This window comes from Molothrus aeneus, chromosome 17 (genome assembly GCF_037042795.1).
Source record: "Molothrus aeneus isolate 106 chromosome 17, BPBGC_Maene_1.0, whole genome shotgun sequence".
NCBI classification, from domain to species: Eukaryota; Metazoa; Chordata; class Aves; order Passeriformes; family Icteridae; genus Molothrus; species Molothrus aeneus.
The window spans coordinates 3,360,634-3,386,532 of record NC_089662.1 but is presented as its reverse complement, the minus strand read 5'-3'; the positions used below and the strand labels follow the sequence as shown (position 1 = coordinate 3,386,532).

Here is a 25,899-nt window from a genome sequence, read left to right as displayed (position 1 = left end):
TTACCTCTCCTGCCTGGGAGAGCAGCTCAGCTGCCTTGAATCAAGGGAGCAACTTTCATTTGAGTTTTGTTGGATCTGTTTCTTTCCAGCATTTTGCTCAGAAACCTTTGGTAGCTGCTTCTGGCAGGGATACAGCATCCATCCATATAAATCCAAGGGATTATCCAGGAAGTATTGGAGCAGATAAACAAGTGGGATGTCAGTAAGTGCCCAGGATTAGATGGCATATGCCCCAGATAGGGGCAGGAACTTGAATGTGGAATTGCAGAGTTGCTGGCCAGGGTATACTGGTGGTATTTACAAAAGGCTGCAGTGCCAAGGGCTGGGAGGTTGCCAGTCCCCCTTAGCCCAGAGAGGGCAATGGAGAGGGTCCTGGGAACCAGTAAATCTGCCTTGTATCCCTGGGGGTGCAGTGGGACAGGGTCACTGGGAGAGGTGGGGGAGCTGCTGGCAGACTGTCAGAGCACGAGGCCGGTGGCACTGAGCGTGCAGAGATGGCTCTTTTCACACCACCTTGGGGGCATTTCCCACAAAAAATTGTTCAGGAAAGGAATTTAAGTGTGCCTGTAAGAACAGTGTTTTTGTGGAGCTGCTTTAGCCTTGCCCTTTGCTTCCTCACTTTCACTGGACACTTTTCAGGGTCAGCAGCAGGACTGCCAAGGGCAATGCTGGAACAGAATTGCTGGTGGTGGCCAGGCTGATGTGCTCCAGAAACAGCATCTCGTGCTGCTGTTGCACCTGGAGGTCAAACATCAGCCATGGTTCTGACCCAACATGTTCCTTTAGTTTAGTCTGAGAGGCTCTTGGCTGAGCTGCTGTGAGCACATGTGCAGTGCTGCTGTGTAAATGACACCAGTGACAGTTTTTATGTTCTTATTTAGTACTTTTTCCTCATCCTCCTCGCTGCTCTGACAGCTCTCTAGATTCAGCATGAGGGATTTAATAATTTGTGCTGAATATAGAGCCCTAGCTGAAAATGTTGGTTTATACCCTGTGCAATGCTGCCTTTCTGCATGGTTCTGGGGTGTGGTTGTTACAATAACTACCTGGGGCAGTATGAGGGGTGGGTGTGCACAGACAATGGCACCTGGATTTTCTCATATCTGTGAAACTTTTGTCTTGTTCTGCTGGCAGCTATTACAAACAACTGGATGAGTTTTAAAAATACTTGGTTGCTTTAGGGAGGGGCACTATGGTTGTGCAGCGATGGCATATTACAAATATTGGCTGGAGATTTGAAACTTGTGGTGGATAAATGGAGTTCATGGACAGAGAGGATGGTGAACTTCTGTATGGATTCAGGACACGGAAGATCAGAGCCTTCAGTTTGCTCATTGGACTAGAAAACCTGATTATTTTAGCTGTGTGAATGGCTTGTGTGTTCTCCCTTGGCATCCTGAATGGAGCAGCAGTGGACAAGGACTCCAGCTACACGTGGGTGAGACTTGCTCCAAGTAGGGGACAAAATGCTCAAGCTTTGCCAAAAGAAGTGTGAGTGGGTGCTCCTTCAAAGCATGGCATTTTTTGGTGGGCTGCTGCACGTGCTGTGCCCAGAGCTCCTGGGCTGAAGTGTTGATAGGCAGTGGTTTCACAAGAGCTCTCACCTCCCCCCTTTTGGAGCAGGGTTTCAGTTCTCTGTTTGCATTTCTGCACATCACTTGGAAATGTTGAAATGAGGTGTGGTAGGAAGTTGTGAACCCTGGCAGTTTGCCATTAATACATTTTCATAGATGTCACCTCCCTTCTTCAGGGGAATCCCTCAAGGAAGTTGAGGGCCTTCCTGTTTGCTTTGTCACACCTGGCTACCTGATAGTGCCCAAAGAAACTGTGGCTGTCCCACTCCTGGGGTCAAGGCCAGGTTGGACAGAGCTTGTAGCAACCCGGTCTAGTGGAAGGTGTCCATGCCCATGGAGCCACGTTGTTTTTAAGGTCTCTTCCAACCCAGACCATTCATTTTATGATTCATTCAGTGATAGTGAAGCATGTTTTCCATTCCTGTTGCCACTGACCATCTTCTAAGAGATGTTCCCTAAACGACAGTCCAGCAGGTGACACCTGGCCTCCACCTCTGGAGGTTTATGATGCATGAAATTGAAATGTCCACCAAAAATCTGATGAAAAGCTTCATTTCCTCCCATGCCCTTCATGGATATTGTTTGAACCTCCATTGAAATTGCCTTGCCTGGCTTTCTGTGTTTCTAGAAGCTCTACAAAGTTTGGCAGAATGTTCCCACCAGTGATGCATCTATTTCCCAAAATGGGGCATTTCCCAGCGGCAGGCAGCTTGTTGATTATTTTACTTACAGAAGGAAGCTTCATCCAGGGTCTGTTCAACAGCCCAACTGTAAATTGTTTAAACAAGCAATCAACTGTTTTGTACTGAATATAAGCCTTACTCCCACTGGACTGGTAAAAATAGTCCATGCTCCTTTGAAAACCCAACTGATGGTAAACATCTAAAACGTTTCCTCTCATGTCAAACTCGCATATTCTTCTGCAGCATTCAGTGGTTTTGGTTGATAGGGTTACAAGTGCTGGCTGAGGGCAGCCAAACTCTGATGTGCTGGGTCAGTCTTGCACATGATCTCTGTTGCAATGCTATATGATTATTTTGTTTTTTAAAAAAGTAATTAAAATTTGCTTGAAAAAACCTCTCCCCTAAATAAAATAGGCAAAAAGTTGTTGTTTTTCTCCACTGGTTGTTTTCTTGTGTTTTAAAGTACTTCAAAAAGTAAGAGTTAATGCTTTTCCTCTTGACTTGGTGGTTACTCAGTATCAAGCAAGTAGGAAAATTATGAAGCCACAGAGAGCAAATTCTCCTTGCTGAGCCCATCAGCACCGAGGGGCTGCTGACACTGTCACCAGGGTATTTACATGTGGTCTATATGACTTATAAAATGACTTATCTTGTCAAATGAGTCAGGGTGAGAGTACATTTCACTTGAAGAGGGATTTCCTGGCTGCTGTTGATCCCGTGTTCCCCAAAACTCTTCCCTGGAGTGTTCTGGCTCTCAGGTGTGAGCAGAGTGTACAAATCCCATGGCACTGAGTTCACTTGCCCATGTTGGCTGATGAACCAGCAGCACTGGGAGGTGTTGATTCCTTTAGAGATGTCTGAGCATCCCACTGCCTAAAGAAAGGGGCTTGAAGTAGATTTTAGGGCATAGCTGGGCATGAGTGGGATAACCGGAGGGAATTTTGTCAGGTTGATAAAGAAAGAGTGGTTTTGGAGCAGTGTCCACCTCCAGCTGGGCTCTGTGGTGTAGGATCACTCAGGGTATGGCAGAGTGAACAGTGGTTGGGCTGCACAAGATAAATATTATTTCTTTAGATGCATCTGGTATTTGTTCAGCTTCTGAAAGGCTGCAGATACAAAGAGCAGCTGGGAATGTATTTAATGAGAAGGAAGGACAGCAAGATGGATGTGGTTTTCCTATGGGACAGTAACAACTATGCAGGGTGTTGGGTGTTTGCTTTGTAGGCTGTGTGTCCATATAGCTGTTTTTAAAGGTGAGTAAAGGATTGATTCCTTGATCAAAGAGCAAATGGTGACCCAGTATCCCTGTGGAAATAAGCTCCATTTTGGCTGTTCTGTGAAATAATAGTGCCTGTTTCAGAGTCAGTTGGGCTGCAGGGGATGGGCTTGGGGCTGAACACAGAACATTGTTCCCTGCAGAGCAAACGGCTCCTGCTTTGACAGAGCTGGTTTGAGTTTCTTAACAGCAATAGGAGCCCATTCATGCCAGATACATGATCAATTTTAGGTTGGGATGGTTTGGCTCAGAGATGGATTTGAGAGCAGAGCTTTGTTAGGCCCTACCTAAGTGTATGAGGGACACTGGAGGGGAAAACCGATGGATGGTTCTAATGCAGTGGTCAGAGTCAATTGTGTGGATTCAGGAAGTGGTGGCATTAAACTGGTAAGATTCTTCTTTTCTCTGGGCTTTCTGTCCCCAGGTTTTCTCAACAATGTTCTCTCAGTGCTGCCAAATATTTCTGGACACACTGGGAAAACCTTTTCACCAGCCCCTCCCAAGCTGAGCTCTGTCATTACGCAACTTCTTCTTTCTTGATCCGTGTTGTGATGCAAGAGGATTTAAGCGTGGTGATGGTGGGGTTGAACTTGCTGGTAAACTTGCTGCTCGAGAAACCTCAGGCTTCCCAGCACTCCTTTGGGAATTCTGCATTACTGCAATGGGAGATGGTGACGTTAAGCATGGGCAGGGCTGGGCAGTCTGTCCCGTTATTATGAAATGTTCTCATGGAGGTTTTTTTGCAGACCTGCTGCAGACCCATCTGTTTGTGCAGTTAAGAGCATTTCCATATTGAACAATCCATGCAAATACCATAATTTTTTCCTGATGAAAGGGTGTCTTTTTCTGATTATCTTGCGCAGCTGCTCTCCCCAAACTTCATGTTTCAATGTAATCTATTTTCTCAAAAACAGATTTTAAAGGCTGTCCTTACTCGAGTGCCATTCCTCTCTCAAATGACATAAGCAAGGCTGCGGCGTAGGGAGAAATCCTATTTATTTTTCAGTTTTGCCTGCTGTTGTTGTTCCTGAGAAACCAAGAGTGTCCAGGCAGACCCTTTTCAGGCAGCAGTTTTTGGGGCTGTCCTAGGAGCAGCCGTGGCAGGAGGTGTGTGAGCAGCTGACACCACGGTGGCCGAGCACGCCAGGGGCTCTCGCTGCCCATGCGGCTCACACGTGAGCACATTCCCCACATGGCAGGAACCTGGCTGGCCCAGCTCTGCCTGGCATTTTGGCTGCTCTAATTCTGGATGTGGAACGGATCAGGAAGCCCAAGAGCCCTCCTGGCCGCCCCTGGTGACCTTGCACGTGAAGAGCTGTCACCACAGCAGGAAAATTCCTTCCTTTGCCCTGTACCCTGCTCTGGGGACAGGCTGCTGGTGAGGCAGGAGCTGGAGATCTCTCATGATGCATTTGGTTCCATGTTTAGAAGGGATTTTGGGCTCTGAGCATGTTTTAGTTTAGATAGCAACAGAAATCTTCTAGGGCAGACATTCCCACAGTCCCCATCTCTGCTCTGCTGGAGTCACAGAATCACACAATTAACTACATTGGAGAAGACCTTTGAGATCATTGAGTCTCTCTGTGCTTCCCCACTGTGCAAATTGTTCCTGTGACATGGCATCATCTGATAAAGGCTTCTCTCCCTCTTACAACACCTTTTCCAAACTGGGAATCAGTGTTTTCTTAAGGGTGCTTTCCAGTTGGTAAAATGCAGAACCTTTGTCCTGCATTATGAAAAATTGTTTTGTGGGCTGCCATCACATCTGTGCCAGTCAGAAAATGAGAGCTGGCAGCTTTGAGATGGTTTGCTGTGCTCTGAAAATTTATCTTTCAGGTGCCCCCACCTGTGCTTGGTAACTTTGGGTTACTGCTTTTACTCAATCACAGAATGGTTTGAGTTGAAAGAGACTTTAAAGCCCATCCAGTCCCACCCCTGCCATGGCAGGGACACCTTCCACTGTCCCAGGCTGCTCCAAACCCTGTCCAGCCTGGCCATGGACACTCCCAGGGATGGAGCAGCCCCAGCTTCTCTGGGCACCCTGTGCCAGGCTCCCATTCTCACAGGGAAGAATTTCTTCCTAATATCCCATCTAAACCTATTCTCTTTCAGTTTAAAGCCATTGTCATTTGCAAAAAGGGAGTGAGTGGTGTGTTCACAGGAGCTTAGAGGAGAAACTTCAATGATCTGCAGCCACTTTGGTCCTCAGTGGGAGCACTTCCAGGGATCAGGAAGGCTTTGGCTTTGTCCTTAGATTGGTTTGGTCGGTGATTTTCTGTTTTTGACTGTACAGATCTGCAGATGGTCTGGCAGATCTTGCAAACTTTGAACACTTCACTTGCTTGGCTTCATTTCCTCTTTTTCTCCTGTACCTCACCTTCTCCGTGGTGTTGTCGCCCTTGTAAAGCACAATAATGATCCTCAATTCCTTTGAAAACTGTAATTGCCACTGATGCAGCCTGTGCTTCCTGCTGCTCTGTGCCAATGCTGGGGCAGCTTTGCCTAGGGAGTTGTAGTCATCTGTTACTCAAACAAGTAATGCAAATAACTTTTCTTTAGAAATGTGGTGAAAGAGAAGAACCAAACAGTGTTGGTGATTCATTTCCGGGTCAGCTTTGCTTGGTCTGTCTGCTCTGGGAAGTGTGTCTCCCCATGGCCATTGAGTTCCTGTGCCTCCCTTGTGTTTGTCACCCTGCAGCTGAGATGGGCTCAGCTCACTAGGTTGGGTGATGGGTGGGTGAAGCAGACCATGCTTTGCAAAGTCCTGGAGTCAGCTGTGGTGCTTGGCAGAGCACAATAACCTCTTAGCCTGCTTTGGTGCAAATATCCAGGAGAGCATCTGGGCACAGTGTCCCTCTCCCACACTGCTGCTCTGCATCCCTGACTGCTCCACAGGCTCAGTGCTGGAGCTAAAGGGGCTCTGCAGAAATGCTGGCCTGCTCCTCCAGACCACCTTCCCTACTACACTGTGTATGTACAGCAGTAAATCACTTGCTCACCTGCATGGTGGCTCTAACAGGGAAGCTTAACCTTGATTTACTACCTGGGCATCAGGTGAAACAGCTCTGTGGCTCTGCAGCTCCAAGGTCAAACTCCCAGCTGAGCAGGCAGTCTGTGAGCCCCCTGTAAGTGTGGCAGTGCCACAGAGGTGACAAGTGTTCAGCTTTCCCACCTGGTGTTTTCTTCCTCCCCTGCCTGTGTGGCTTCTCCATGCAGTTCTCTGCTCGGACGCTGGCAGGGTCTGTGCCATGGGCATTGTGTGTGTCACAGCATCTGCTCTAAAGTGGGCAGCTCCTTGTTTTAACTGCTGGCAGAAGGGAGCAGGAAGGTCAGAGCTCTGCAGAGCCTGGGCTGCCTTTCATGTAATGTGTTGACAGGGATCTGTTTTGAGCAGGGCTGGGCACTGCCACCCTGCACACTGCAGTGGTGGTGCTGCCCGATGCCCTTGGGGTATCTGGCCCTGACAAGGATTGGCTGCAGGCAGGCACTAAACTCTCCTCTTTGCAGGAAACTTAACTTTTTTTAACAAATCACAATTTCTAGGAGAAGATCTGCCTCAGAGGGGCTCCAGTTGTGCATCTGTGTGTTCAGTTGAAGAACTTGCATTCACTGAGTCAGTGGCTGGTTCAGTGGAGATCTTAGAGTCACAATGGGTTGGGTTGGAAGGGACCTTAGAGGTCATCTAATTCTACTCCCTGCCATGGGCAGGGACACCTTCCACCATCCCAGGGTGCTCCAAGCCCTGTCCAGCCTGGCCTGGGACACTTACAGGGATCCAGGGGCAGCCACAGCTGCTCTGGGCACCCTGTGCCAGGGCCTCAGCACCTCACAGGGAAGAATTTCTTCCTTATGTATTCCATATGGCCAAACTTGTCTTTTTCCAGCTGAGAATTCACACAACATGCAATATGTAAAACACAGGCTTCTCAAGTGCTAAAAATCTCAAATGCATTCCTGCCATGAGCCAGATGATGCTGCAAAATTTTGGATTACAGTTGCTAAATGTAGGACTTGGTTTGAAGATGAAAAAAATGTCAGATTTGCTGTGCTTCACCATGTATTTCATCTAATGATGTGTCTGGGATGGTTGGGGAGCTGAGAATTGGATTTTCCTTTCAGAAGAAGCCTTGCTGTTAGAGCACAGATTGCACATGAACAATCACAGCAGCGCTGCTGCCACCTATTTTCACCAATAGATCTTAAAAAAAAATATGTACTTATGGAGTGTTGGATTTGGTGGGGTTAGAACTGCGGAGGTGGCACTGTTTTCAGAAGAGTGAGGTTTATTTTTGCAGTTTTATTTCTTTTTCAGTTCAATTTGGACAGGGGAGCCCATGTGGGGCACTCAGGGCTGACAGCTCTTGCTTATGTCAGAAGGGCATTGTTGGGAAGCTGCTGCTGGCAGAAGATGGATGCCATGAGTTTACAGGCTCAGTTTTGATGCAGAGAGTACTCAATAGCATGCAAGTGGGCATTTCTTTAAATGCCCTGTCTAAAATCCATCTTTCACTGGGCTTTTGTGCCAGAGCAGAGTCCTGAGCAGTCTGAGTGCTGCTGTAGCCCACTGAGTACAGCTGTGGGCACTCCAGACTATTTTCAGAGGCATGGATATGTAAAGCAATTGCCTGCTCTTGGGAGACTGCTCGAGGCCTTGGCTGGAGATGCATTGAAAGGAGGCATCTTGTCCTGTAGAAACAAGGACATGATTTGTTTCCCATTGAACAAAAGGTCTTCTTAAAATCTGAAGCCTGAGGTTTGCCCTGCTGATGGTAGAGGAGCTGCTTTGCAATCACGCAAATGGGTGGAAAGGACTTTGAAAAACCCCTGAAAATCCTTGCAAAAGTTTTAACTTCTCTTTGACTCTGCTCTGTGCTTTTCCTGCAGTGCCTTATGCAAGAGGCCTTATGATGAGTCTGGGTACATTCCTTGGCCTGAATGTCCCTCCAAAATCCTGCCAAGGAGGAGGACCTGGCGTGTTTGAGATGTGCCTCTCCTGTGCAGGGAGAGCAGGAATGTCCCAGCAGTGCCTCGTGCCGGGTGGCTCAGGGCAGCTCTGTGTCCCTCATGGGCACCGTGTGCAGGGCAGCTCCCCTGAGAAGCCCAGCTTGGCTGACCTGCCTGCCTCTCCCCTTGGCTGCCCAGCCCCCAAATAGCACACTGGGCAGTCTGTGATAGCCTTTCCTCCTAATGTGCTCCTCTCTGAGTAAAGGTTGTAATTCGATCCCTTTGCTGGGCCAGAGCACGGACAAAGGGACATCCTTCCTCCCTGCCCTGTTTGTTGAGCTGGGGCTGGCTTACACAGGGCCTGCCTGTGGTGCCCAGCAGACCCCAGTGACCTTCAGGTGAGGGATTAGTGGGCTGGGATGCTCCAGCTTGCATTTGGAAGCATTCTAATTGCCCTTTAAGAGCTATTCCATAGCAAGGCTCGTGGCTGAGGGGAGAGCTGCACACAGTGGTCCTGTACATCTGGACACAAGCAGGTTTGCACAGCACCAGCCTTGATGTAGGTGCACAAAGGAAAAGCTGGATGGTGAGGGAAGGCACTCAGTGTGCAGCCAGACACAGCAGAAGCAGATGCTGTTCCTGTGAGCCAGATCAGTTACAGCTGCTCAGCCCAGCACTGGAATCAGCTCTTGCATCTTTGAGCTCAAGTAACAGAATGAAAAAGGGAAACCGATTGCCTGGTTTCCCTTTCCTAGCTGAGAGTCCTGCTGTAAGGACCTTGACTAATAGTTCCACATGTCATTTAGCTCAAAGTGGTGCTTCTGGCTGTGATGGGAAAAAGAGAGGAAAATGCTGGGATGTCAAGGCTGAGCTGCCTGCCTTGGACACTGGTTCACATTCCCACACTTTGCTCTAGCTTTGTATTCTTGTGTCTCTCCGCTTTACTCTTAGAAGGGGCCAAACTTGCATAAAATATCAAGCAGGGAATCACCCTTCCAGCAGCCAGAGGTGAAAAAATTCCCTGTCCTGTGTCAGTGCAGGTGTCCATGTCCCATTGCTGCAGAGCACCGTGGAAGCCAGGAGTGTAGCTGGGTATCAAGAAGGATAAGGCAAGTATGTAAGCAGCAGATCCACAAATGATGATTCAGGTGTAGCCACCGATTTTGGATCCCCTGTTCTACATGGGGCAGGAGCAGAGCTTGTACCAGAGGGACTCTCCCAGCTCTTGTGGTTTCTACTCCAGAGCCATGTCTGCCATTGGAGCATGTGGTCGCTGGTGTGAATGACATTATTTACAGCACTACTTGGGAAATTAGGGAGTTGCTGCATGCATTTCTGCATCCCAGAAGCCTTCCTACTGCTTGTGTTGCTGGGAGAAGTGGTTGGTTTTTGCTAGAATTCCATACTTAGTTTTGGAGTGCTCTGTTTGACATGTTGAAGTGGTGAAGTTTCTGTTTCAGAGCTAGGCAGAGCCTGGCTGCAATCCTGAGGGAGCACATGTGATGGAAGTGCTTCCTGGCCTCTCCCCAGCACCAGTGGTGCTTTTCATTTGGCTGCACACACTAAGGGGACACTTTTCCAGAAGCACTGGCAGCTGAGAGTGATGTGATACCCCTGTTCATCTATGGATCACTGGAGTTTCTGTGCTGGCTGCCTTGGAGAGACCTGCAAAAGTGTCTGTGTCCTTCCAGAGTGTAGGAGACTGCTGTTTCTCCACTGTGAAGTCATGTCAAAATCTTTATGAATCTCCTGATACTTTGGGAGTGCCACCTGATTTGCATGGCTGAAGTGTTGAGTCACATTAAAATTAGTGGGGTTTTACTTCAGTAGCAAGTCATTTCCCTGGGGATGTGACATTCCTGTCCCTTGGCTCTCCTGGGCTGCAGGAGCTTGGATTTGGTTCAGAGAGGAGCACAGGGAGAATAAGGCAGAGCAGGCATGACACTGAACAAACACCCATGGGTGTATTTATATATGACCTTGGAAAACAAGACAGGCCTTGGCATCCCATCACAGCCCATCAGATGTCAGGTATTTGGGGCTGGCTGTTGCTGCACATTGGGCTGTGTTTCATACTGAGATATCTGCAGGCATGAGCACCCAGGAGAGAGGGAGCCATGCCATAAATCCCAGAGTGCTCCTGAGCCTGTGCACTCTTAGCTTTGGTTCTTTGCTGAGCTTTGGATTCTTCTTGCCTCTCTGAAAGTGCCAGTATTTCCATTTCACACATTCAGTTGCTTTCAGTAGTGATCTACACAGGGCTGGGCACTTTGGACTTGATTTTCCTACTATTAGAGAACTTTAGTTCAGAACTGAATTTCTGGAGTTTGGTTACTCTGTGCTCAGAAGGGCAGGTGAGGACATATTTATTGGCCAGAGCAGTTTTCAGTGTCACTCTTACCTTGAACTGCTGCACAGTAACAAAGATTGTCTTGCTTTTCCAGGGAAGGGAATGAACCTGGGGATTCCACGAAGATCACCTACCGTGAGCTGCTGCACAAAGTGTGCCAGTTTGCCAACGTCCTCCGCAGCCAAGGTACACAGCTGGGCCAGCAGAGCACTGGATGCTGGGCAGGCATTTGGCCAAGGCTTTGGGGATTGGGGTCACTGCTTGTGTGGTTGCCAATCTGTTGAGTAATTCTCATCAATTTGTTCTGCAATGCACAGATTCATTCCTGGCTCTGTCTGTGAAAACTGATCAGTGCCGGTCATATCAGCTGTACAAGGAAGAAATCAGTGTTTAATGATGCTCTGGGGTTTTCCAACAAGCAGTGGGCTCTGGTTACTTTCCTGTTCCCTTCAGGGAGGTAGATGAGAACATGGATTGTTAGTCATCATCTTTCAAGAGCCATAGTGCTTTGTCAGAACCCAAGAAATTCCTCTGGCTGCCCTGGAGGACTTGAGATCCTGTCAGGGAGCTCAGAAACCTTGGCACAGAGCCCAGGACCCCTGTACCTTTGATTTAGCCCTTGGAAAAAATAATTACCAACCTTGTATGAAGAATTACAAGCCATGAAAGTTTAAGTAGTGAATTTATCACAGGGTGAAAAATAGATTTTGGAGGTTTTTAGAATGAAGGTTAAGGAGGCAAGATGGAAGAATCTGGGTGTGTCCAGCCTTTCTCCTTCTTCTTCTTGGCCTCCATCTTCTGCTGTGATGTTGGCACTTTTAGATTAGTTTAGAGTAGAAGCTCACTGTCTAACATAGGTGATAGGTATTGGAAAGTAATTGTAAATATTGTATATGTAGTTTTTGGTTTAACAAGATAACACTGCCTCTGAGATGGGCAGAGTGCCTTGGACTGTCTTGCTGAGCAGACCTCGGCTGGACAGGAGAAAGAATTTTATAGATAAGGCACAATAAACAACCTTGAGAACGAGAACTGAAGAGCTCTGACTCCTTCTTCGACCACCGGGCTGGGAAAAGAGACTTTGTGACACATCTGGGGGTCACTGTGAGCAGCAGAGATCCTGAGAGTGCTTGAAAGGCAAAACCCATGGCTGCTTCAGCTCTAATTGCAGCTGAAGCTTTATTGTGTGCATATAAATGTGGAATTAAAATGATTTATTTCTACATCCTGTTCTTTTGCCATATAATGTGTTCATTTTGACAAATTCCATGTTTACTTTCCCTCCATAGGGGTGAAGAAAGGAGACCGGGTTTCCATCTACCTGCCAATGATCCTGGAGCTGGTTGTAGCCATGCTTGCCTGTGCCAGGATTGGAGCTCTGCACTCTGTTGTGGTAGGAACAAGCTCTTTGTGCTGCCCTTGGTGCTGAGCTCTGAGGGGAGCAGCTCTTGGTTTGGGAGAGGAGATGGAAAGATGAGTGCTGACCATGAGATGGATGGAAGCTCAATTAAGATGCTGCTGTTTGCCTGCATTAACTGTGCAATGAGCTCCTTTAGCTCTCTCCATCAGTGCCTGTGGTGAATCATTTGCCTTGGGTGAACAGCACAGGAGCTGAGGGCTGTGGGCTGGGTTTCTGTGTGTCCTTGCTGACTCTGCTGTGTGCTCTCTGGCAGTTTGCAGGTTTCTCTGCTGACTCCCTTTGCGAGCGGATCCTTGACTGCGGTTGCTCTCTCCTCATCACAGCAGGTAAAACACATGTCTGAGCAACTCTCTTCCTGTTACCTGCCTGAAAGATCTTTATTTTAAAAGCCTGGAAGTGGAAGAGAGAAAGCCAGTGCCTCAGCTGAGCCTCCCAAAGTGGGTGCAGTGCTGTAGCTGTGCCCAAATGCTGCTTCCCACTCCACACACATGGTGAAGCCTCTGAGCAGCCCCTCAGTTTGTCCTGTAAAGCTTGATGTCACCAGCTGCTAATAGAATGTTTCCAAACACTTCTCATCCATGTTTCTCCTGAAAATCAGCCAGATGTTTGCAAGATGTATCATGAGGGAGGCCTAATGTAAGAATTCCCACCCTTCCCAGTTTTAAGGACATTTCTGCTGCAGCTCCCGGCCTTGTAAAGCAAAGGATGAAGAGTGTGGCAGTAGTTGCATGTAAGCCACTGCATATCCCCAGCTTTTTTTTCCAAAAGTGCAAGAAACAGTGTTTTTATTAATTCCCATGGCATGAAAAGGACCCACTAAACTGCAGTCTGTATTCTGGATGCATTGGATTATTTCCCACAGAATATTCCCAAGAGATTTGCCAGGTCAAACTGGGACCTCTCCCAGGGAAGGAATTCCACCGTGTCTTTTGGCATCTGTTTCTCTGGGCTAATAAAAGGCTGCATTAGGAGAGCTTTCCCATCAGCTGTTTGTCTGCTTCCCCTCACTCCAGTGCATGAGTCTGAAACTCTGCCCTCCTGAAACTGCTTGTTGCTCCAGCTGCCTCAGGCTGCCTTGGCTGGGAAATCCTCCTGACATTTTCCTCACCGTTTTGCAGATGCTTTTTATCGAGGGGACAAACTGGTCAACTTGAAGCAGATTGCAGACGAAGCCATCCGGAAATGTATAGACAAGTAAGTTTGGATTCCCTTCTAGAAAAGGGCATTGCTGCCAGAATCTGCTCCTGCACAAGTGGGAGTTGTCAAAGGTGGGCAGACTCTGCAGCAGGTCTGACACAAACAGTCATCAGATGTTACAGAAAGGGAAATAATCCTGCTGAAATGACTTTGCCAAGCTTACAGACACAGCATCTGTGTAGCTTGTGTGAGACTGAACGTGGGTTTGTGTGTTAGATCAAACATGGAAATTCAGGGCAGATAGTCTGCACATTACAAATTCAAGCTCTTTAAGAAAACATAAGTCTTTATGTCTGTAAAATAGGTACCTGGGAGGACAGAAGTGATCCTGAAGCTGGGAGTTAACTGATGGAGACCATGTTGATACCCTGAGCAGGGTTGAAGGGAAATAAGATCATTCTGTCAGTGTTCTGTAGGCTGTCTTTTCCCTCAGAAGGGGGCAAACACCTACACTTTCCTTGAGGTATAATCAGGCTTTGGAAGCTTTTCCTCCCTCTGAGGCAGTCAGTCATGCCTAGGGGCTGGAGCAGCCACTAACATCTCTTGGTGGAGGGCTTGTTCCTGGTCACAGGCAGGCAAATTTGGGATTTGTAAGGAATCTCCACAGCAGTGTCCTCGGAGAGAGACTTGTGGAACCCCCAGGAATCACAACTGATAAATCCCCAGTAAGCTCAGACTGGTTTTGCTGTCTGAGCTGTTCCTGTGGCTGGTGTCATTGGAAATTCATGGAGTACCTGGAGTTTGCATGGCAGCAAATGCTCCAGCCCGACAAAAGGAGCTCCAGGCCCCTGCCCTGCCTCCAGTGCTGCCTGTGAATCCCAGGAAGGGCTGGCTCAGCCCCTGAGCAGCCCAGTGTGACAGCTCCTTCTTTTTACAGGGGATCCTCTTTGAAAAAGTGCATTGTGGTGAAGCACCTGGGCAGGGAAGAGGTAGCAGTGGACGGGACCTGCAGCAAGTCTCCTCCTCTGAAAAGGCTGTGCCAGGAAGTGCAGGTGTGTTCCTGGTGGCATGAGAGGGGGGTTTTATTACCACAGGCCAGAGACCAGCAAATTGATCAGTGCAAAACCACCTCAGTGATTCCCTGGACACTCCTGTTCCTGTTTTCACCCCTCCTTGCTGACGTTGCTGTGTGAGTGGTTGAAAAATGGTTCCTTTTCCTTACCAAGACCCTCTCCCTGCTGCTTCCTTTAACTCCTTCACAAGCTGCCAGCCCACAGGACCCCTGGGTACATCTTCCAAAGCCACTAGGGACAAGATGGCCATTTTCCTCTGCCCAGTACAAGGTTTTTCCTTCCTAACCCTTTGTCTCTCTCCCCTTGTGTGCAGAGCCCGATGCTGTGCTGCACTGCAGCTGTCACAGTGGCAGCAGGAGAGGACACCCAGGAGATTTGTGCTCATGGTGTGAGCTCAGGGCAGCAATCCTCTGCTGAGAGCAGTGCAGGGGCTGTGCAGCTGCCACAGGGACTCTGTCAGCTCTCAGGCTGGGGCTTTCATTTGCAGCTAGAGATGAAAGGATGTGGGCCAGAGGCATGTGGTGAGACAGGGGTGGAAGGAGGAGGTGTCCTGGGGCTGTGGCTGCTTGCTGAGACTGCTGAGCAGCCCTGCTGTGCCCAGCCCTTACCTGCTCCAGAGGTTACTTTCAGCTACCCCACAGCTCCAAATCTTGCCACGTTGTCTTCTGTCCCTCTGTGTTGGGTGATTATTTGCACTGAGTTATCCCCAGGCTGCTGCTGGCTCAGAAATGGGTTGTGTTTGGGGAGTATTTGAGCTTTAGACTCTGCTTTCAGGAGGAGTGGTCTGTGCACATCCCTGGAACAAGAAGTCCAGCAGATTCTCTACCTTTGAGTTATTTTCCCTCGTTCAGCTGTGTTCATTTTATTGGGGTGTTGCTCTCTGTTTGACAGCCTGGCCATGTTCCTTGGCCTGCTCTGCCCTTTCTCTTGTGAGAGCAGGGTAGATGCAATGAATGGGAAAACTGGAGCAGACCAGCCTTTCTGTGTGAGGTTTCCCTGGCAGGGTGATTGCAGGGCAGCCTGTCCCTGTGCTGGTTCCAGTAGGTGAGGTGAGGTTTTTGTGCAGAATGTTCTGGGGGAGGCTGCAGGGTGTCTCTTACCCTTTGGCTCTCTTTACTCCCCTTGTTTCCATACTTTATTAAGGATTCTTTCCCTCGTGGGTGCATTTTTACAGTTCCATTGGCTTGTGTGAGGCTATTGGATGGTCTGTGGGCTGTGTGCTGGCTCTGTGCCTCTGTTCCCAGCCAGCCATGTGCAGGGGGTGGCCTTGGGGACCTGCCCTGGGGGCAGCTGGTACCCTGGGAAGGTGATGGAAATGGGCAGGCTTCTGCTCAGACGGCATCTCCTGGCCTGGCCCTGGACCTGAGCATTTTCCAGCCTGCCAGGTGGTGATTTTCCAGCCTTTCCAGCATCCAGGCCTGTGGGCTTCCAGCTCCCTTCTGCAAAGCCCAGTATGGATCCTCCCCTTCCCATATTTCACACCCTCTTTGTGGATTTTTAACAGGAAAAAAAGACTGAAAGCTCACAGAGACTCCATCCCAAGGTATTTACACACAGCACTGCCTTCCTCTTTTTGGCACCTCCCTTCTGCTTCCCATGCAGCTCCCCACCTCCCTTAACTGCTCTGGCTGCCCAGCCACACGTGCCCTCCTAACCGTGGTGCCAGCAGCTGCATGGCAGTGACAGAGCCCACCCAGCTTGGCAGAGCTGCCCAGGCCCTGGGCGTGAGTGCAGTGCCAGCAGTGCTTCAGAAACACCCACATGGGTGACCCCTGGGAGTGCAGAGCCCTGGGATGTCAGCATCCAGGCCAGGCTTTGTCTGTCTGCCTTTCAAAAGCAGCTCTCACAATGATCTTTGTGAGGAGCCTGGCCGGGGGCACCTGCAGCAAACCTGCATCTCCAGAGCCAGCATCTGATCTCCTGCCTCATCCAAGGAGCTGTGACCCCCAGAGCAGGCAGGCAGAGACTCACAGTGCCATGCTCTGACCTCCTCCCTGGGGTCTGGGTGCTAAATCAGGGATCCTTCAAGGAGGGATGCAAGAGAAAACTGCTGGATAGCCTTGGGCTTGTTTGGCACCTCCTGGTGCCTTGCTGGGAGCTTGCTGGTGGCACAGAATTGTGGAAATTGCTTTGCCAGGTAAAACCAGGAGCCTGAGGGTCCATGAAAGCTTTCCAAGTGTGCTCAGTTGTGCCAAACTGTCAAGCAGCTGGTGTTCCCTGCCCATGTGTGTGGGAGCTGTGGGGTCCCAGTGCCTCCAGATGTCTCAAGAACATCTTTAGGGCTGCAGAGAGTCACCATGGGGCTGCTCTCTCTGCACCCCAGCTGAGGGAGCTGTGGTGAGCCTGGCTTTGTGAGGGGGAAATGTGCAGGGCTCTGGGTCAGGTCCTGCCCTCACAGAGATGTGAGAAGTGGAGGTCTGAGGTGAGGCTGGGGCTTGTTCCCTGCCCAGCTTCCCCCAGGCTTCTCTGGGGAAAGGTGAGAAGGTCAGGGGAAGTTAAATCTTGCCCTGAGCTGTGCCACCACCCTGGAGAGGTGGGGAGCCAGAACAACCCTCAGGGTGACCTCTGCCCATCAGCCACAGGCTTGGTGGCTCTGTCACAGCTCTGGCATCTTCAGTCAGCAGTGCTGGATGGCTCTGCATTGGTGCAGTCACTTCTTAGCTGGGTAGCTATTACCTAAAAACCCAGAGAACAGATATTTTTGGGGGCCTGCAGGGCCAAGCAGTGTGAGCCCACAGTGCTGCTGTTCAGCTCGGTCCATGCTGCCATCAGGGTCCCCACAAGGCCTGTGGGACAGGTGGCTGTGGGACAGGTGGCTGTGCTTGCTGCTTGGCTGTAGGACTGCAGCTCAGGGCAGCCCCACGGGGCAGGAGGAGCCTGGCAGTGGGAACAGCCCAGAGCAGCTGCTGCCAGCCTCTCCTGGCTGCTGCTGCCACCCACGGGGGTTCATCGCCATCACCTGTGGTCTGGACACTGCTTCAGACACGGCCTTGCAGCCAGACTGTATTTGAAGGTTTCCCTTGTGGCAGTGGGCTGTGAAAAGGAGCTTTGGGAGTGGGAGCTGCAGCTCTGGTGCATGGTTTGCAGCAGGCTGTGTTGTGAACATCCCCCTCCATGGCCTGTGATGGGGGCAAGGTTTGGGCTCTGCTCCTGATCCCCCCTCTCTTGTTTTTGGACAAGCCTGTTCCCAATCTTGTGCTTTCCTCAGACGCCCTGGAACCCAGCCATGGACACGTGGTGGCATGAACTGGTGGGTGGTGCCAGCACAGAGTGTGAGCCCGAGTGGTGTGACGCCGAGGACGAGCTCTTCATCCTCTACACGAGCGGCTCCACTGGAAAACCCAAGGTGTGCTCCCAGCTCCCTGCACGGCTCAGGCTGAGCCCTGGGGACCCCTCAGCTGGGGGAACTGGTGTGGGGGGAGCTGGGAGGCCCCAGCACAAGGAGGAGACACGGAGGTCTCAGAAAAGGGCTGTGCTGGTCATTCCTGCTCAGCTGCTGTTGGAGTCAGCGATGCTCAGCTGGGCCTGGCAGTGTGAGGGTGATGGTGGGAGCTCACTCACCCTGACATTTCTGTGCCTTCTCCTTGCAGGGTGTGCTGCACACCGTGGGTGGGTACATGATTTTTGCTGCCACCTCCTTCAAATACGTGTTTGATTACCAGCCTGAGGATGTGTACTGGTGCACGGCTGACATCGGGTGGATAACGGGCCATTCCTACCTCACCTACGGCCCCCTGGCCAACGGGGCCACCAGCGTGTTGGTGAGTGCCCTGTGCCCCTGGGGGCTGTCACTCCAGGAAAAGGGAGCTGGTGGTGCTGAGCTGCACCCCTGCATTGCTCTGTGAGGGCTCTGTGAGGAAGGGTGGTGCTCTCCAGGGAGGACATGATGACTTCTCGGGGGAGTCGTTTGTGTGGGGCTTTTTCTACAAACATTTCTGTAGTTTTTCAAACTGTTTCAAACTGCTCCCCTGTTTCTTTCCCATAAAAGTACAAGCCTTGTGTACCAATGAAGCCAGGGCTGCTCTGACTTAATGCAGAAACTCAATCAGGGAGTGATGTTTTCCCTGCTGACGCTGATTTGACAACTTGTTGTTTAACTCCTGTGCCTGTATCTCTCTTGGCAGTGTAACAGATCAGGGAGCCAGAGACCTGTGCCCAAGAATCCCCAGGGAAATGCAAGCAGGAAAATCACTGTTATGTTGGGGGAGGCCTTTTGGGGGTTCTTGGTACTTTGGGTTGTGATTCTGTCACAGTGTTTGGACCTCTTGCCCTTTGCCACGAGGGCAGGGTCAGTTGGGCTGGTGGGACTGTGTCACTGTGGTGGCCACCCAAGTGCCTGTGCTGCAAGGGGGTGTCAGGGGACATCTGCTAGGCTTCGGGGGGATGCCATCTGCCCAATGAGGGGGTTCTTGACCCGGGCTGGTTTCACTGTGTACCCCTATAAGCACATGCTGGGTCCAGCTGCTGTTTGGCTCCTCCTGCTTGAGCAGGTGCTGCAGGTGGGGAGCAGTGAGGAACAGCTGTGTCACTGCTCTGTCTCCTGCTCAGTTTGAAGGCGTCCCCACCTACCCAGATGTTGGCAGGATGTGGAGCATCATTGACAAGTACAAGGTGACCAAGTTCTACACAGCACCCACGGCCATCCGCCTGCTGATGAAGTACGGCGAGGAGCCCGTCAAAAAGTGAGTGCCAGTCCCAGGGGAAGGAGGATGTTGCTTTGCACAGCAGGCTTGACTGGGAGATGCCAAAATGACCCAGGTCTCCTCTCCTCCCCTGTGGAAAATTGCTGAGAAATCTCTGACCTGTACCTGGAAGGTGCATTTTGGGTAGCCCAGGGGTTCCTCCAGGCTCTGCTGTGCAGCAGGCTCACAGCTCCATAACCTGCTGAGCCCCTGCCAGCCCCCTCCTCTCTGCAGGCACAGCAGGAAGTCCCTGAAGGTGCTGGGGACCGTGGGTGAGCCCATCAACCCCGAGGCCTGGCTGTGGTACTACCGTGTGGTGGGAGAGGAGAGGTGCCCCATTGTGGACACCTTCTGGCAGACAGAGACGGTGAGTCCTTGCTGGGTGTCCCTGGCACCTCTCTGTCCCGTGTGCTCCCTGCAGGGCCTCCTTGCAGCTTTCCCACAGTGGGGTCTGTGGGGTCTGTTTGTTTGGTCTGCCCAGGAAACTCCTAATGTGCTCCTTCTCTTCCTATCCTGCAACTCAGGCAGGCTCCAAAAGGAGAAACCTTCCTCTCCCAAAGGTCTCTTCCTGACTCTGCTCTGGCCACTGCTCTCTTTCCTCTCTTTCTCTCCACCAGCTCTAAATCTGTGCCCAGATTCCCCATCCACTGCCATATCCTTCCCAGGGCCCACACCTCTCTTGAGTAGCCCTGCCTGGGATGTGCTGTTCCCAGAGCTGATGGCACAGCTGTGGGATGGACTGGCATGGCCCAAACTCACTGGTTTTTGTCTCTCTTTGCAGGGAGGCCACATGCTGACACCCCTTCCTGCTGCCACCCCCATGAAGCCAGGCTCTGCCGTGAGTACTTGTGTTCTCCTCCCCAGGAGCCTCAGCAGGGCCCTGGCTGTGCCATGGCTGGGGGGTTGCAGCCTGCCAGGGGCTGGGGGGACAGTGGTTCTTATGGGGGAGGTGACCACCACCCAAAATCCCAGGCCCCATGTACCACAGCTCTCCAAAGCTGCCCTTGCCCTGCCTCCCACTCCCTCTGGTTAATGGGGGTCTAATGCAGGGATTCATCTCCATCTCTCCTTTCTCCCTGGTCCTCATGGCAGACATTCCCCTTTTTTGGTGTGGTCCCTGCCATCCTGAGCGATTCGGGGGAAGAGCTGGAAGGAGAAGCAGAAGGTTACCTGGTAAGGAAGGGCTGATCTTCCCCACCCTCCTTTGTCCATTCCCTGTGAGCTCTGGGACATTCCTGGTAGAATACCCACATCTTTTGGCCCATGGAAGGGGTAGAGTCTCCATCCCTGGAAGTGTTCAGAAAATGTGTGGAAGTGGCACTTGAGGACATGGTGATTGTGGGTGATGGTTGGACTTTTCCAACCTTAAAAAATTTGTGATTCTGCCTCCACTAACTCTAGTCCACACACCCTTGGGTGGTGGCAACTCCCTCCAAGGCCATAACTATGGGAGCTTTTGCAGCTGATCACTAAATGCACATGTGGGCAAGGCAGGAGGATGGGAACAACAGCTCAGCCAAGCTCCTTCCCCCTGGCCAAAGCTGGTGGGACTTTCCCAGTGGATCAGCACTGCCAGCAAGTGTCTGAGTGCTGTTTATGGCTGCCTGACATCTCTCTCCCCGTGGTGCAAGCCTGGGTTGTTGCTTTGGCTGCCACTGCCCAGCTGTGTGTGTCCCACCCCAGGTGTTTAAGCAGCCCTGGCCAGGGATCATGCGCACGCTCTACGGAAAGCACCAGCAGTTTGAAACCGTTTACTTCCAGAAGTTCCCTGGGTACTACGTGACAGGAGATGGTAAGGGGCTCCAGGCTGCTGTGGTCACAGGGGCCTGGGGACAGCAGAGGGAATCTTGCCCTGTCCTGCCCTCAGAATCCCTTATCAGTTGCTCTGAGGGCTGGCACTGCCGCCTCACACTCATTTCTGGCTATTTTTAGGTTGCAGAAGAGATAAAGATGGTTATTACTGGATCACAGGGCGAATTGATGACATGTTGAATGTTTCTGGTAAGAAAGAGTTTTGTCTTCAGTGGGGACCAATGTGCTTTGTGACACTTCTGCATCCATTTCAAAAGCCACCTTCTTTCTGGGGATGGTTCTGCACCTGTGATTCTGCTCAGCAACTTGTCCTCAAGGTGGATCCAGTTTCTGGGTCAGGGTTATTTCAGGGACACACAAGCCTGAGACTTGGTAACTTCCTGCACCATTTTCCCTGGAGACAAAGCCTTGGAAGGAAGGAACCTTCTGTAACCAGCCAGGACACCTTGCTGAAGGATTTAGGGCCACAGGGAATCATAGAGTTTGGGCAGGACCATGGGGTTGCTAATCCAACCTGCTGCTCCATGGAGGGCTCACTTCAAAGCTGGATCGGGCTGCTCAGAGCTCTGAAGATTCTCCCACCTCTCTCAGCTGAGTCTTTGAGATTCAGCTGCTTCTCAGCCCATCATTTTCCATGTAATCTGTTTATAGCTCCCTCCCTCCTTTCCTGGAACCTGTATCCTCCAGGGATGTCCTGCTGGCTCTGAGGTGCTGCTTTACTTGTCCCTGGGTCAAATTAGATCCTTTCACCTGACCAGCAGTGCCTGATTCTCCACCAATTGATCTCATTCTGGGAGTTGACCATTTTGCTGTGGCTTTCTGTGGCAGCAGTGCTGGGGTGGAAGGTCAGAGCACAGGTACAGGAGCAGAGGTGTGCAGGACTGAGTTGTGCCCCTGCCCCAGGATGTGGAGTGTCACTGCCCCTCCCCACAGCACTGGGCTGGAGCCTGGACTCTGCAGATCCAACCTCTTGCTCTGCACCTCCAGCTGACCGTGTGGGCAGGTCTCCTCTTGCCAAATCCAGCTCCTCCTCAGCCTGTGCCTTGGAAAGGCATCACTGTGAACTGTTGATGATCTGTTCCAGAAAGAAGCCTAAAGGTGGGAGGGGGAACAGCCAAGGGAGGTGGTCTCTGCAGGTGGGTGACACCTGGCAGCTTCCAGAGCACTGCAGAAATGAGTGTCACTGTGCAACTGTTGGCCTTCCCCAAGCACATCAAACTGATGCTCTCAGATCTGTAGTTTAGGGCCTTTTACAGCCTCAGGCCTCTTGCTGCAGGTCTGTAAAGCTTTGTCTCCCCCTTGTTTGCAGGCCACTTGCTGAGCACGGCGGAGGTGGAGTCAGCCCTGGTGGAGCACCCGGCGGTGGCCGAGGCTGCCGTGGTCAGCCACCCCCACCCCCTGAAGGGAGAGTGCCTCTACTGCTTTGTGACCCTGAGAGAGGGCTACGAGTTCAGCAAGAACCTCACAGATGAGCTCAAAAAACAAGGTAGCAACAGGCAAATACTGGGGAGCAGGGAGGGGGAGGACAGGTGCTGGAGGGGTTAAAGGCTTGGGTGCTTGCCTGTGGTCTGGGGAATGCAGCGTGGACAAGTGCCACAAGGTGCCTCTTGATTACACAGCAGGCTGACAAAGACTAAAATTAGTTCTTCCAGCCTTTGGCTGCTCATGTGATGCCATCTCTGCCTCGTGGGAGCTGGCAGCCCTGTGAGGGACTGGGGTGCTCAGCAGGCTTTTGTTTGCAGCAGGGCTTTCCCTGGCAGACTGGGCCATCCTGAGAGGATTATGGGGTTGCTTTAGGGTGGTGCTCTGGGTGTTTGTGCTCTGCTCTCAAGGAGCTGTTTCACTGCAAACTGCAGCATTGAATGCACCAAACAGACCCATGGCAGCTTCTTCTCTGGAGGAACCCAAGAGTGAATTTGAATCAATCCTTGCTCTGTCAAAATGATCATGGTGTTGGTTGTGGCTGTTGGGGAGGTCTCTGGAAGATGGAGGGACTGAAGAAATGAGTACTCTCAGTGTTGGGGAGATGTGCTTTTGGCTCTGGTGGCATTGCAGGTCTTCTTGTCCCCTCCCACTGTGTGGAGGCTCAGGTGCAGCAGCCCCAGGCACTGCCCTGCCAGGTGTCCCAGGAGCTGGGCTTTGTGTCTTTAACCTTCTGTCCTTCTGTCATGGAAAGGATGTGTGGCTTCTCCTCATCCCTACAATGAAAATCTCTTCTTTTTTTTGCAGTCAGAGAAAAAATTGGGCCCATAGCAACACCTGATTACATCCAGTACGCCCCCAGCCTGCCCAAAACCCGCTCAGGTGAGTTCCAGGGCTGGTGCTGGGCAGGACTGGACAGTTCCTGCCAGTGGAAGTTGAGCAGCCCTGCTCTGCTTGTCCAGGGCTGCTCAGATGAGGGGAGGTACAAGCTCAGGGTGAGCAGGATGTGCAGGTCTGGTACTTCCACTTCTGCTAAGGATGCTGGAGATCCTGACTCCTGGGGAGAGGGACTTCTTATATGGACACATAATGAAGGACCAGGGGTGATGGTTTTCAACTGGTGGAAGGCAGGTGTACATTAAAGAGACATAAGGAAGGGATTGTACCCTGTGAGGGTGGGCAGGCCCTGGCACAGGGTGCCCAGAGCAGCTGGGGCTGCTCCTGAATCCCTGGAAATGCCCAAGGCCAGGTTGGATGGGGCTTGGAGCAGCCTGGGACAGTGAAAGCTGCTCCTGCCCATGGCAGGGGCTTGGAAAGAGATGATCTTTAAGGTCTTTTCCAACCAGACCATACAGGGATTCTGACTGCTTCCCTTTCTTGGCTGTCATTACAGGAAAGATCACCAGGCGGATATTGAGGAAGATTGCCAAAAATGACCAAGATCTGGGGGACATCTCCACCTTGGCAGACCCGGGCATCATCACACAGCTTTTCAACAGCAGATGTGACACTAAGCAGTAGCAGCAGGACCTGTTCCTGCTGAGCAGAACAGTGGCAGTGGCATCTGATGAGCAGGTCCCTCCAACAGCCACTGCCTGCCCGGGAAGGAAACCTTCACCTGTTGAATTGAATGTACCAATGGTAGGAACGAGGAGAGTCTGGCTCTGGAGAGGCCGTGTCCATGCCCTGGATGAGGTGTCTGTCATGTTCCAGATGGATGTCACACATCTGAGGGTCAGCCTGGTGCACAGAGGGACTCATCCTCCTCCTTTTTCAGCACCTCGTTCTTGATTTTAATTTAATTTGGGGGGGTCGGGGAGAGGGTGTTAATTTACTTATGTCTGGAGGGGCCCTGGCACCTTGTGCACAGTGGGAAGGAGCTTTGGGGGTTGCAGGGGAAGTGATGCTGGAGTTACTCAATGCAGGCAGGCCTGGGAGGGGCATCCACCACTGCCCACAGAGCAGCTGAGCTTCCTTTTGTGCTTGGAGTGCTGCAGGAGCACTGCAGCAGCCACACCATCACTGCACGGCTGTGCTCATCCTGCATCCACTGGCCTGCTGCTAGCACAGCTTCCTGCAGCCTGCAGGGCAGTGGGACAAGGCTCCAGGGAGCTCTGGGCTTTAAACAGATTTTTGGGGCAATCTGATACCAAGATCTGCTGCTCGCTCACTGTGTGGTGCCAGCTGGTGCATTGTCCCCAGTCCAGGGTCCTTCACTGGCCATGACACCACAGGGAGCCAGCAAGGGAAAGGCCTTGGTGTGACATTTCCATAGAGCCCCAGTTTCTCCAGCCCTGCTGGACCAGCTCACAGCTGAAGCAGAGCTGGAGCAGCTGGATGCTCCTTTTGTGTCCTGGGGGAAGATGGAGAGGAAATGGAGCCAGGCAGAGGCACCTTTCTCATGGCACCATGAGCACTGGCTACAGCAGAGAAACCAAGGCAGGCAGGGCTGTGGGAGTCCTACTCATTTCCTCATCAGGAGAAAATGGTGGGAGATGTTTAAAGTCAGTGTTTGCTTAAATCTGACCTGACTTAAGGATGATGAGACCTAAAGGCCCACAACCCTTTTCCCCAAGAGCCTTGACCACCACCAGGGTCCTGCCAAAGCCATCCTTCCTCCAGTGAAGGTCCTTTAACTCCAGCCAGGGCTGAGCTGGGGCTCATACCTCCTTTGCAATGTCTATGAAACCTGCATGTGAACTCTTTGATTTTGCACTTAAACCAAAGGAGAGCTGGGCTTTAAAACTTGCTGCAGCAGCTGTTTTGGGGAGTGCCAGTGACCAGGGGTTACCTGCAACCTGAGCTGACCTGGGGCTGGGAAGGAGAAGCTGCCTCTGGGTCAGGTGCTCAGGGCAGGTGTTGGGGTGCTCTGCTGCACTGTTGGCCAAGTCCCAAATCTCACTTGTTACCTGCTGCTCTCACTGGCACAGCACCTGTGTCACCTGTAACCTCGGTGCCTGCCTGTGTCCCACGTGCCCCCACAGCTCTGTACCACTGGATTGTGCCACCTTGGTGACAAGGATTCCTACATCATCGTTCCTCCTGTTACTACTCTTTGTCAGCTATGTAATTTTGGCTGGAAAACAGCAAGAATTTAATGCAGAATGGAATAAAATTCAAGAAAACAAAATGGAAACAAGCTTGGAGTGTGTGTGGGTGGTAGGTGCTTGTGTGCTGAGTCCAGGGTGCTCAGTGCAGTTGGAGTGGCCTTGCCAGAAACCAGGACTGCATTTTGGGATGGGCAGGGGCAGGTTCCTGCCAGCATGGTGTTTTTCCATGGATTGGGATTCACTGTGGCTGGCTGTGCTGGCTCCAGGGCTGCAGCCCGTGCCTCAGTTTCTCCCTGCTCTCCAGCCAGTGCTGCTTATGGAAAGCACAGGACAGTAGGACCCACCCCCTCATGCAGCAGAGAGCTGGGTGAGGAGGTTCAGGGCTGTCAGCACAGCTCAGGGCTGCCTCACCTCCACCCCAGGCCTGCTCCCCTTCAAGGCACAGCCATGGATCTCTGCACACCTGGCCAGGTGTG

General features: G+C 51.4%; 1 protein-coding gene across 2 annotated transcripts in view; it reads left to right on the top strand.

Moving 5' to 3' along the window:
- Nucleotides 1-25,503, top strand: part of ACSS2 (acyl-CoA synthetase short chain family member 2) — a 31,642-nt gene extending 6,139 nt beyond the window's left edge. The window contains exons 3-19 of one of the 2 annotated variants that reach the window (XM_066561444.1): nt 10,922-11,013; nt 12,117-12,220; nt 12,501-12,573; nt 13,366-13,441; nt 14,322-14,436; nt 15,962-16,000; nt 17,666-17,803; nt 18,048-18,218; nt 19,006-19,139; nt 19,374-19,506; nt 19,921-19,977; nt 20,232-20,312; nt 20,823-20,931; nt 21,072-21,140; nt 22,261-22,437; nt 23,181-23,255; nt 23,767-25,503. In XM_066561444.1, coding sequence (XP_066417541.1) covers nt 10,922-11,013; nt 12,117-12,220; nt 12,501-12,573; nt 13,366-13,441; nt 14,322-14,436; nt 15,962-16,000; nt 17,666-17,803; nt 18,048-18,218; nt 19,006-19,139; nt 19,374-19,506; nt 19,921-19,977; nt 20,232-20,312; nt 20,823-20,931; nt 21,072-21,140; nt 22,261-22,437; nt 23,181-23,255; nt 23,767-23,894 — 1,771 coding nt within the window. In that variant the 3' untranslated portion in view covers nt 23,895-25,503. The remainder of the gene's footprint in view (nt 1-10,921; nt 11,014-12,116; nt 12,221-12,500; nt 12,574-13,365; nt 13,442-14,321; nt 14,437-15,961; nt 16,001-17,665; nt 17,804-18,047; nt 18,219-19,005; nt 19,140-19,373; nt 19,507-19,920; nt 19,978-20,231; nt 20,313-20,822; nt 20,932-21,071; nt 21,141-22,260; nt 22,438-23,180; nt 23,256-23,766) is intronic. The other variant, XM_066561445.1, reaches the window with a different exon arrangement.
- The last annotated feature ends 396 nt before the right edge of the window (nt 25,504-25,899 follow it).